We start from the raw sequence: 12,441 nt of genomic DNA, 5'->3' as shown, positions 1-12,441 counted from the left end.
AAATAATGAAAATGCCTCTATAATAATTTGCCATGTCAATCGTCCCATGCCTTGAATCAATCAAAAAATGCATTGGAATTCTTTTAACTGTTAACATGAAAAAATGTGGTGCTCACACCAATCAACAGAAAAAGTATTATAAGTTAAGAAAGAGAGTATAGAATTTATATTTTAATAGAAATCTAAATTTTACTTTAAAATATGTTTTTTATCAATAAAAAATGTTATAACCTACTTCACAACAATATATATCTAGTCCAACTGATTTCATCGTGTTAAATGACTATAAAAATAGATGATAATCTCAATTTGATTGTATGTAAATTTAAAAAAAATTGTTCATATCTTACGTTAAAATTAAATGTACCAGTTTCAGTGACTTTTATTTTATAAAGAAGACCCTTTAGCATTACACTGTAACTCTTTTCTGGATAACTTATACGTTAGGATTATTTTTATGAAAGATTTATATTTGCTACTTACTTAGTTGATTGGAAAATAAATTAATTTTTTTTTTTTGTTTGCCATCATCATTGGTTAGAATTGGATTGTTATTATGTAATGATCTGTTGCTTCATCCAAAATTTCATAATCAGAAAAGTGGATAAAAAACATTTTTTTATTTATTTCCACATAATTTTCTAGAGAATGTGGCTATTTTTCACGCTAGTCTCTTGACATCTTTATCTTATTCTTATCAGTATGAAGATTCTACTTAGGGTTTCTTATAAATGGTTTTATTTTCACACAAGTAGTATTTTTTTTAGGTTTATTCATATAAGTAAAACTGTAACATAAAATAACACCATTTTAAACTAAACAAAATTTCTTTATGTTTTTAGAAGTTGGGACTAAATTAAAATGAATTATAAATTAACACATAAATTCTTAATTCTAAATGAGTTGTTAGCATGCTGGCTTCTCAATCAGCTGATATCAGGTTTTGCTACTATTAAAGGCCTGGCATTTTTCAGCCATCTCATCTTCCTTGTAAAAATATATTTGCAGCACATCTGAATTTGTAATAATAAGTAAAATTAAAATAAAAGAGTAACATTTTGTTATAAAGACTGTTTCATAATTTTTACGAAAGTTGGACTAAAATCCATCTAACTTTTCAAAGGATGTACCATCCTTTAATGTTAATGAATAGAAACCATTTTTGTAAGTATAAATTATGAGCAAATAAACTATAAAATAAAGATTACATTTAACGAAGAAAAACGAATAAATTAATGATACACAAAATATAGAGTAATGACTTTAAGAGAATACAATACCATAGAACTACACTGGTATTAGTTGAAACTGTTATTTAATGCGTAATATATAAACATTGGATAACATAAAAAAAATTCATGATATTATCTAAATGAATCAACAGATTTTAATTTAAATTAATGCTTATTTATTATGGATGTATCTATTAGTAATACTGTAAACAAATACAGAAACTGTCACATTTGATTCTAATCTAGAATTAAACGAGATATCTTTTAATAATTATGAGAAATAATTTAAAGCAATGACTATACACTCCAACGACTTACTATTATAATTTAACATCATTAATGAAACAGTAAATGATATAGAATGAGATACGAAAAATATCCTTTATTGTTAAGTGTCAATTTGTATGACCAATAAAAATAATTTGACAGAAATAAATTATGTTTTCACTTCAATTTTATGAAGGAAATTTGTTACTGTATTACAGAAATTATTATTAAAATGATGAAAGGGTGGGATTCATAATCAGTGATCATTAACCCCCTTTATGAAATTAAAATTCATACTTGTTTAAACTTGAATCATAAGTTACTATGTTCCTACAATCAAGTATATATACTTTATTATAAATCTGTAATTTCTTAAATTACATCTCTATGATTTTCTGAAAAACTATACAGAAAAACAAACAGAATTAAATGGTTTTATTCTACCATTGCAAGATTTTTTAATTGTGGGTCAATAATTTTTCCTGTAGTACAAAATTTTATAAAATTTTAATTTTAGCTTTAACACATAAGTTAAAAGCTGTACATTTTTGTGTAAAACATTTATTTTACAATCAAATATTAATGTGTAATATAAATAATTTATGAATGTTAAACATTAATATTGGGGTATGGGGAAAATTTTCTCCATATTATATAGACAGATAGCTTTAGGATCACATAATTCTGATAATCTGACAACACCTGTGTGCTTTTGAAAGGTGACATATCACAGGGTATTTTAATCCATGACAGAATGGAGATGGTATGTGCGCATTCGGAGTAAGAGGTTATGTGTGTGTCTGTTACCATTTTTGTCAAACATTACTGGACCAATTTTAATGCGGTTTTTTGCATTACATAGGTATCACCACGGAGCAGGTTCTTAGATTAGTTTTACGATTATAAGCAGCCAGGGGGCGCTGTAGTAATGTTTCTTCAAAACAACTTCATGGGTTTTTAATTTTATTACTTGTTACAAAAGTTATGATTATATTATTTTATTTATTTAAAAGTTACTGTGTTTTAAAATGAGTGAAAATAAAGAAGAAATTTTATTACAAAAACCAGGAAGGATGCAACTCAGCTTCAAAACAAATTTATAATGTTTATGTTCATGATGCAGTATCAGTGTGTGCAAGGTAAAAAGCTGGTTCAAGTGTTTTCAATAAAGAAATATTGATGTCAATGATGCACCTCATTCTAGTCAGTCAGTAACTGAAAAAGTTGATGAAATCATGGAAAAAAATAAGCTAGACTGATTCACTAGTAGTTATGATATCAGTAATAAACTCAACATCAACCACAACTGAATCATTTGAAGAAGGATGCATATAAAAAAATAACTCAAGTGTTTATATGCAATATGATTTTACAATGAAGAATTTAATGGATCAAATTTCCATTTTAATCGTTGCTAAAATGGAACCACTTTTGAAATGGCTCATTACCGGTAATGACAGAAATACTATATACAATAATAATGTACAGAAAATATTGTGGTCAAAGGAAGGCGAAGCTCCATAAATGGTGACAAGGTCAGTGGTGACCAATGGTGACAAGGTCCATGTGTAAGGATCAAAAAGTAATTACTTACTATGAATTGCTGTGACCTGGTCAAACATTGTTTCTAACCTCTACTATCAACAACTTTAAGGATTACCCCAAGCAATCAAGATAAAGTTACCAGTAGGAAATGTCATCTTCCATCACAATGCTAGAACCTACTCACATTTGGTGACCTTGAAAATTGAGAGCTTGGCTGGGAGTTATAATATATTCACTGTATAGTTCTGACCTTGCATCATTAGACTACCGTTTGTTTCAGTCTCTATAGAACTCTTTCAGTGGCATAATTAAATATAGCTTTAAAACAAGACTGTGAAAATCAGTTATCAAAGTTTTTGTCCAGAAAACTAAGTACTACATTGATGCGATCATGATTTTAGCTTAAAAATGGTAAAAGGTGGTTGATCCGGTACGTAATTGGTTTAATAAACTACATTTCATGTAAAAATCTTGTTTTACTTTTGCATTAAAATATGAAGAAATGTTTTCCCCAGCAAGCAATGAATAGGAACTACAATTTTTGTAATGTATCATCAGCTTTCAATATATTGATTTTAAAATACAGAAAGACAATTAAAATTGTCATGATAAGAGAAAGTCTCTACTTGTTTTATATTAACATGAGGATAATAAATATTGTCTCTGGGCAATCCTATATGTAGATTGCAGTTCTGACCCTCAGTGAAGTGGTTGTTCTGCTGGTTACTAAATACCACAGGAAAAATTATGGCAGTGACAGATCTATTTGTTACACATTGTATTTAACAAAGTAGAAGGATGAAAATTAATGAAAGAGAAGTTCAACCAACAGCAACTGCCTCTGATTGGGCTAAATCAAGATATTATATGCTATACAAGCATTTTTCCTGTATCTTGGTAAGTGGAGTCTGTGAGCTTCAGCTACAGTGTGTGGGAGATGTGTAATAATGCTAACATGTATGTTCCACATAATGTAACTGCAATTCATACAAGAAAATTTTTCTGGCTTCTCTCACTCCATTTCCATAATTAACTAGCAAGAAATGTCCCTTCTAATCCACCAGAGTAAACCGGTGAAAATTGGGTAACCAATCCTAGTAGGATACTGAGTCAGCGAGTAGATTTAGTACAGGGGGCTGAAAAACTTTGATACAGCAGTCTTTAGGCACACTTTGATTGCTCTAAGATGCAGCCCTTCAACAGAAAAAATGAACAATCCTTGGTGTAGAATCAATAGCTTACTCAAGGTGTAGTTATAAACCATCTGAAATGAAACAAGGAATTGGGATGAAAAAATATGCAAAAGGGTTGGCAAAGGATAGAGAAAAGTATAAAACTTAATGGGATACTATGATGCTGCATGGCATATTAATAAGCTACGTAAACAAAATTTTTAATACAAAATAAGTTTGTACATGGTTCAGTTCAAAAGTAAGGGCTGATTGGTAACAAAATGAGAACAGTTGAAAAAAATTAAAAATTTATTAATGTTTTCAAATATATATTTACTTTATTTTTCTACATAATCACCATTTCTTTCCAAAAGTTTTGATATTGTGAAACAAGCTTCTTCAAACCCAGTATAAAATTCTGCCGCCTGGGATTGTAGCAACTTTTGTTCTGAGATTTTCAATTCTTCACTTCCTCAAATCATTGAGACGCAAGTAAGTTTTTGAGGTGTAGGAAGAGATGGTTGGTAGTCATTGGGTGCGAGATCAGGACTGTAAGGGGATGATAAAAAATCTCCCATCCGAATTGTTTCTGTTGTGTATGCAGCTCTGTTACTGTGAAAAACAATTTCTAATATCAGCATTCCCTGTCATCAGTTTTGAATGGTATGACACAGTTTAAAAAGTGTTTCACAATTGACTTATGGTGTTCCATGAAATAAATCAAAAGCATACCCTTTTTGTCTCAGAGTACAGTTGTTATGATTTTCCTTTGAGGCTGAATTTTTTGAATTTCTAGGTCTCAGTGAACTGGAACGACTCCATTGCATGGATTGTTGTTTTGTCTCAGCGCTGACATACAAAATCCACATTTAGTTACCAGTGACAATATGAGAAAAAAATTTTGTCTCCACGATTAAAGAGATTGAGAAAAGAACACACAGATATCATTATGGAGCACTTGTCTGCATTTTTAGCACCCACTGTGCACAAAGTTTACGATAGCCTACAATGTCAGTTAGATTCTCAACAATGTTGTCTTTGAAACTTCTGGAGATTCCACAGAAAGATTGCTAATCGTAAAGCAATGATTCTTTTCTCACTTTTGCATTCACAAATTCAATGAGATTGTCAGTCTGGACACTAAGTCTGCCACTTCTCTGTTTGTCATGAACATTTGAACAGCCTTCCAACTCACAACACCACTACCTCACTTTTCCTTTACTGATTATGAATTAATGTGTATTAATCATTGATTCAACTTCATAACTTGTGGGATTTGTTATTACCACACTCATTTTAACACACTGTCTCATAAAGGAAAACAATGTACTGAAGCCATGTGGTGGTTATATGCCCAAAGACCATTCAAAGCTATTGTGCATACGCAAACCAATCAGTATTGCCAATCACTGTTTATAACTCACTGGTCCTTACTTTTGAACCAAGCCTCATAAATCAAACTAAAAATAAACCCAGTCGCTGAGGAGATCTTTGATATCTAAAAATCATAAAACTTACATGTAAACTAAATCAATTGAAGTATGACCACAAAATTATGAAAGCTAAATTTGAGGGGGTGCAATTTTTTTTTTTAATATTTGCAAGGGCTTTTAAGAACTATCTCTGCTAAATCTTAATTTTCTATAACTTTGGATCAGGAATGTATTCTGATAAGTCAGTAAATGATATTTTGCATTTATATAAAAGATTTGCAGTCAAACTCTTTTTAAGCTCTTAGGGATAGTTGCCAAAGACTATGTTTTTGTAATTGACTTAGTCCAGTGTATGCTTTGTCTCTAATATTACTTTTATATCTTGTAAAACATTTTCAAATGTAGAGATTTTAAGTGATTGAACCTGTTAGGATTCATCAAAAAAAATTTAGCAAGTGCAATTTAAAAAAAAAATCAAATTAATAAAAATTCACAATGATTGTTTTATCCCAATTAGAAAACTGACATAATAACATTATTCAGTGATCAGTTAAAGATTTGAATTTATAAAATTATTTCTTAATAAATGACTAACTGAAAATATTTAAATTAGGATAATTAGAAATTCACAGATATTTTGAATAATTAAACATTTTTGAACTTCTAGAGTTAAGCATATAAATTATGCTAGCAGAGTAATTGGTGACTGATGAAAAAAAAAATTTTTCTACTTGTTAATGAAAACGGATATTAAAGCATTAGCACTAGTTGGTCAACTACTATTTTATACTTAGTGAGCAAAGATTTTCATTCAATTTCGCAATCACATTACATTTTAATGAAAGTAATTCAACTTAAAAGATTTTTTGTACTATCTGACAAAAAAAGGAAATGGTTTAAATTTACAATGCAAATTTGTAACCAGCATATTTAAATATTTAGTAGGCAGAATTGTATATATGGTATGTCATACAAATTCACAATTATATGATGGTTTTTTGTTCTTGTTTTTAAATATGAATTAATAAATGTTCTAATCAATAAAAAATTTTTGAGCACTACATTTTTATAGCTGCCTTGACTTAATGAGAATTGTAAAATTTCTTATAATTTTGTGTTGTTACTTTTTAACATCAATTAGAACTATGTATAAATGCAAACCTGTATAAATCTATAACAAACTGAGTAACAAACACTGTTCTTCCTTTCAATATATTTGCCTTATGACATCTTTTTTATAACTATGTATTATATTTTTTGTATGTTAATGGTACAGTACTTTATGTTAAAAAATACTTGTAACATGAAATAAACCCAACGCTCTGGTCAATATACCCCATAATTTAAATATATATCATCAAAAACTGATTGGCGATAGTTGATCTCAATCACAGAGTGGTGACATCTCAGCCTTTCATCCAGAGATTCCATGTTTTTGAATTCCAGTCAGGCATGGCATTTTTCATACACTACAAATTTCCATTTTCATACTGCCATGTACAAATTTCTTTATAAGCTTCTGTGGTGAATCAGTCAAAAAAAAAAAAAAAGGCTTAAACCTAGTAAAGTGCCTTGAAAAATATATTTAAGATTGTAAATTAAGTAAGAAGTGACATTTCATTCTCCATTTAATAATGGAGAAAAGGAGTATCTAAAAAGCGTATCTGGTAAGGATTTTACTATGATTTATTAGAATATTATACAAATTTAGGGAAAAAGTGTGAAAGAAAAATTTGAGTTTAAGGGTTACTGCTATATAAAAAATAAAAATATATGTCAACAATGACTAAATTTTAACATATCACTAAAGTCATATTTATGAAAGGAGTATAATTTTTTTGCTAAAAATTTCTTTGTAAATGACCCAAACTGCTCATCGATTACCCTGATGTGAACACTATGACGCTTCAAGATTGAGCTTGTTAATCATAGTTTTCAATAACAAATTACAGAAATACAAAGGAAATTATATGATTGGTAACTTAATCAATTTTACAGAATTTATCAACACAAAATAACTATGATATTCTTTTAAGAAAACTATTTATCACATATACATTCAATACTTTAAAATATAAATAAATATTTATTTCAAATTTTAAACATTTAATATACATCATGAACATACAAAATCATCATTTTGGAGTTGGTGATTGAGATTTTGAACGTGAATTAGCCATCTTCAATTCTTTCATTTGTCTTCGATATGCTTTTTGTTCCAATTCATCTTGATGAGCTGAAAACATTAGCTTCAATGAACGATACATCAGTGGAAGTTTTGGAAGATCAGTAAGTCTTACCTAAAAGAAAAAAAGGAAGAATTTTAATTTTTTTACCCAAGTTAAGATAATAAAATAAATTTCTTATTAAAAAAAAAATTAAAAGAAGTTTTTTCCTGCATATAAAAAATGAATTTTAGAAAGTAAACACATTACAGTTCTTATTAATTTCTTTACTATACGCCCTTTTAATGATTAATGATTATTAAAATAATCAAAGAATAATAAGTTTGAGTTAAATTATATAAAAATTCTTTTAAGCACTTTTTATTAACTCAAACCGATGTGAACTCCATCACTACTCAAAATTGATCTTGTTCATCCAGTGCTTCTCAATCTGTGGGGTGCATTCCTCTAGAGGAGTGTGATAACACTAATGGGGGCCCAAGCATATTGAAAAGATATTATTAAAAAAAATTTATTAATTTACTGAAAGGAAAGAAAAACAAAATACATTCAGACATAATAAATAATAAAATACACATTTACACTGCTACAATACACTTATAAACAGGGTTGTATCAGTTCTGCAATAATTAACTTATCAATATTAAATTAAAAACAAGTCAATAACACTGATCAACATGATTTTTGTCTTAAGAATATCAATATGTGTACTTAATGCAGTTTTTATCCTGTTTTCAAATATTTATTTGGAATTCTCCATCACCCACAATTTTTTTGTTATTTTAATTTATTTAAATATTTCAAAACTTTTTTTGTCCATTGTAAAGTAAAAGCTCCTTGAGCATTGTAAGTATGTTGGAACCAAATGAGCTAATTAGCTCATATAGCGTATGCTACTGTTGTGCAGGTTCAGACATGTACAAAAGTGATCTAGTGTAGCACACATTCATCAGAATGATGCCAGTTGTGAGATAGTAGTGAACCAGTACACATGTCATTATGAGTGCTTTGTGGGTTTGAATTATTGTGTATTACATAGTTACAACTTTATTGTTTTTAATTAGTCGTTAGTTACTAAATGCCTTTGTTTAAATCATCCTAACAAGGTTTTGTTATGTATGTTGTGAAGTGACGCTCAAGTTCCAAAAGTGAAACCTTACTCCATTAGTAAAAAAGTGTTGGAACATTATTTTGGGTGTAAAGTCAGGGACCAAACGAGAGCCTTGGCCCCACATATCTGCTGTTTATCGTGTTTTAGGCTTCTCACTGTATGGAAAAACGGCACATGCCACATGTTATTTGCTATCCCTATGATTTGGAGAGAACCCAAATATCATTCTTCTGACTGTTATTTCTGCTTAACAAATATTAAAGGGATTACGTCAAAATCAAAACATACTGTGGTGTACCCTAACTTGCAATCTGCAATGAGACCAGTTCCAAACTGCGAAGAATTGCCCATACCAAAACCACCAGAACATCTGACATTAGATGAAGAGAGTTCAGAGTCTGATAGAAGTAAGGAAGAAAAAGAAACAAATTCCGGTGATACAACTTTTGAACAAAGCAGTTCATCTGAGCCACATTTATTGACTCAAGAAAATTTTAATGATCTCATGTGAGATTTAAAGTTATCTGAAAAACAGTCTGAAATGCTTGCTTCCCAGCTAAAAGGATGAAGTCTTTTTCAAAAGAATACTAAGATACTTATCATAATCATCATTCTGAATTTAAATACTAGCTTTCTGAAGAAAATTGCTTAGTGTTTTGTAATGACATTTCTTCTCTTATGAAAATTTTGTAATGAACGTAACCCAACAGAATGGCACTTGTTCATTGATTCCTCTGAAGTTAGTTTAAAAGCTGTGCTTCTGCATAATGGCAAAAAACTCCCATCAGTGCCTGCGGCTCACTCTGCTAGTATGAAAGAAACATATGAAAACTTTAAATTTACATTGGAAAAGCTTCAATATGCAGTGTATGAATGAAATATTTGTGGTAATCTGCACTTATTCTTCGTCTGCAGCTTGGTTACACAAAGTACTGTTTTTTGTGTGAATGTGATATAGTAGGGTCAGAAAAAACCATTTCATTAGAAAAGAATGGCCTAAATGCAGATCACTCATTCCTGAAACAGAAAAATATGAAACACAACCCTAAAAATGTGTATCACCTCTGTTATATATCAAATTAGCATTAATGAAAAATTTTGTCAAGGCCATGGACAATACTCCTGGTTTCATGTAATTAAAACAGAAGTTTCCTAAAATTAGTGATGCAAAATTAAAGAAGGAATATTTGTTGGTTCACAAATACAATCACTAATGCATGATGAAAAGTTTGAGGAACTATTCAATCCACTTGAGAAAGCAGCTTAGCAAGCACTAAAAAATGTTACTCAAGAGGTTTTTGGGAAATCAAAAAGTGGAAAATTACCATGATACTGTCAACAGTCTTATAAAAATTTGGGTTGCAGTATGTCCTTAAAAGTATACTTCCTGCACTCGCACCTACATTTCTTCCTGGAAAATCATGGTGCAGTGAGAGATCAGCATGAGTAACATTTTCAGCTACGAAAAAGAGATATCAAGGTGAATGGAGTCCTAATATGCTGGCCGATTATTGATGGACCATCAAGAGGGATGCTCCACAGGTGAAATATAGCAGAAAATATTCATTTCTTATTTTGTAGGTGAGTCAAACGTTTGAATATTGTGAAGTTAAGAATGCAGAAACTATTAAAATGTTTGAAATTATAAATGCCTGTCCTTGGAAACCTTGTGTGATGGGGAAAACCCATTATCATATTTCAATTCAGGAGAAAAAATACTATCACAATCACATATCTTTCTTCCCGAGACAAAAACAAAAACATTCTGTTTTGTTCCCCAGTGTAATTATTAGTAACTCACTTGGGCCTGTCTTGCAGAGCAAAGTTTTTCGAAAGAAGGTTTAATATTAGAAATAGACACTCTTGAGTTCTTTTTCTATATTTAGCTGAGATTTATAATTTGTCTTCAAAGCAGCCACTGCAGAAAATCCGGTTTCACAAAGGTAGGATATTGAAATCGCGAATACTATACGAAATGCCCTTGTTTTCAGTGCAGAAAACTCATCCTCTATCCCTGCTCTAAATTCAAAGAGTGATTTATTACTAAATTGTCTTTTGATTTCACCACTTGCCGTAAAGTTAATGAAGATTTTTTTCTTCGGCAGTTGAGAGCCCTTAGAGTATTCTGAAATGGATCCCTAATCCACTCATAACTTCATCAAGTTGTCGTCAGCAAGAAAATACTGTTTAAAATTCTTTGTCATCATGGTTAAATGATTTTTAATGGTTACAAAAATAGCTTTCACATGTTCTTCAGCCTTGTAAGTTTTAACAAATTCATCTAAATTTGCAAACATTACTAGGTTTTTTGCTTTAAATTTCTGCTTCACAATTCCAATTTTCTAGAAAAAGGATTAACTTTATCATTTGTATCCAACAAATGTGTATCTGCTCTTTGGGGTTGAAGATTCTAGGTATTTAATTTCCTGAACATTTTGACTAAGTAGCTCAATTCCATCACAAATAAACCACCTTGAAACTTCTTGGCTTCTGGTCATTTTTCCTTGATTACAAAAGAAACACACTTTAGTATCACTATAAAGATTGTAGTCTTTCAGCCTAGATCCTGAAAGCTTGGCTTTTCTTTGATAGTCCAAATCCTGATGATCATTTAATTCACCTTGAGTTATCAGGTGATGTTCACAGGAAGAGGATTCTGCTTTAAAAGTAGAAACATCTTGCTCCTCATGTTAAATTTCAGTGGCTTCCTCATATTCTGATTTATCATTTAAAGTTAGAAATGTTGAAACATACGATATAGGTTAAGTCCTAACCATGACAGCATGGTCTTATAGCATACAATAAATTTGGGTACTGTGTTTGGATTTACTACTTATTCCTTTTAACTTACACAAAAATAATATTCTGATAAATGGTATACGGTTCATGCCACACCACATGAATATAATAAAAATCATGTTCTGATTATTTCTAGCCCAGTCTGTCAGACTTTTTTAGAGGCTGAATAGCAGATGTGAGGGACCCAGTTTTTATCCCCAACTTTACAGCCAAAATATAATTCGTATCATTTTTTAACTAGTGGAGTAAAACTTTGTTGTCATTCTTTAAATGTCAAATCTCCACACACATATTTATTCATTTTTTATTTGGCATATTAATTCACTAACAGAACACACTAGAAACAGTAACTGTAAATCACAAAACAGAATAAAACCACAGTACAAACATACTCAACTAACATTTAAACAACACTGGTATGTTAATTGTATAACTTAGAAGATTGCTCTGTGCTGGCATGCAACCTACTGTCAGAACCTACATTAAATGAATAATCATGTACAAGCTACGTGATTAGTTACATTTTAGTCTGGCTTAGTTAGCCAGACTAACATGTCTACAGAAACTGGAGTGGCAACAATCGAAAGAGAAGGCTTCACGCTACACAGCTGTCGGTCGTATAAATTTGGCGCATGCGCAATTCTTCTGTAGCAGCATTAGTCTCGTTATTTAATAGCCATGCCTTGTATATATAAT

At 30.3% G+C, this 12,441-nt stretch overlaps 1 protein-coding gene across 3 annotated transcripts in view; it reads right to left on the bottom strand.

The window, feature by feature from the left end:
• Nucleotides 1-768: 768 nt before the first annotated feature.
• RNaseZ (ribonuclease Z) overlaps nt 769-12,441 on the bottom strand; it is a 63,649-nt gene continuing 51,976 nt past the window's right edge. The window contains exons 13-14 of one of the 3 annotated variants that reach the window (XM_075374479.1): nt 7,778-7,949; nt 769-787 (exon numbers count right to left, since the gene is read on the bottom strand). In XM_075374479.1, the coding sequence (XP_075230594.1) occupies nt 7,785-7,949 (165 nt within the window). In that variant the 3' untranslated portion in view covers nt 769-787; nt 7,778-7,784. Of the gene's footprint in view, nt 788-3,957; nt 4,309-7,712; nt 7,950-12,441 lie in introns of those variants that run through there. The other 2 variants (XM_075374480.1, XM_075374478.1) reach the window with 2 other exon arrangements.

Source organism: Lycorma delicatula, chromosome 9 (genome assembly GCF_047948215.1).
Source record: "Lycorma delicatula isolate Av1 chromosome 9, ASM4794821v1, whole genome shotgun sequence".
In the NCBI taxonomy this organism is placed as follows: Eukaryota; Metazoa; Arthropoda; class Insecta; order Hemiptera; family Fulgoridae; genus Lycorma; species Lycorma delicatula.
The sequence above is the reverse complement of the archived record's forward strand: the minus strand, read 5'-3'. Positions and strand labels throughout refer to the sequence as shown.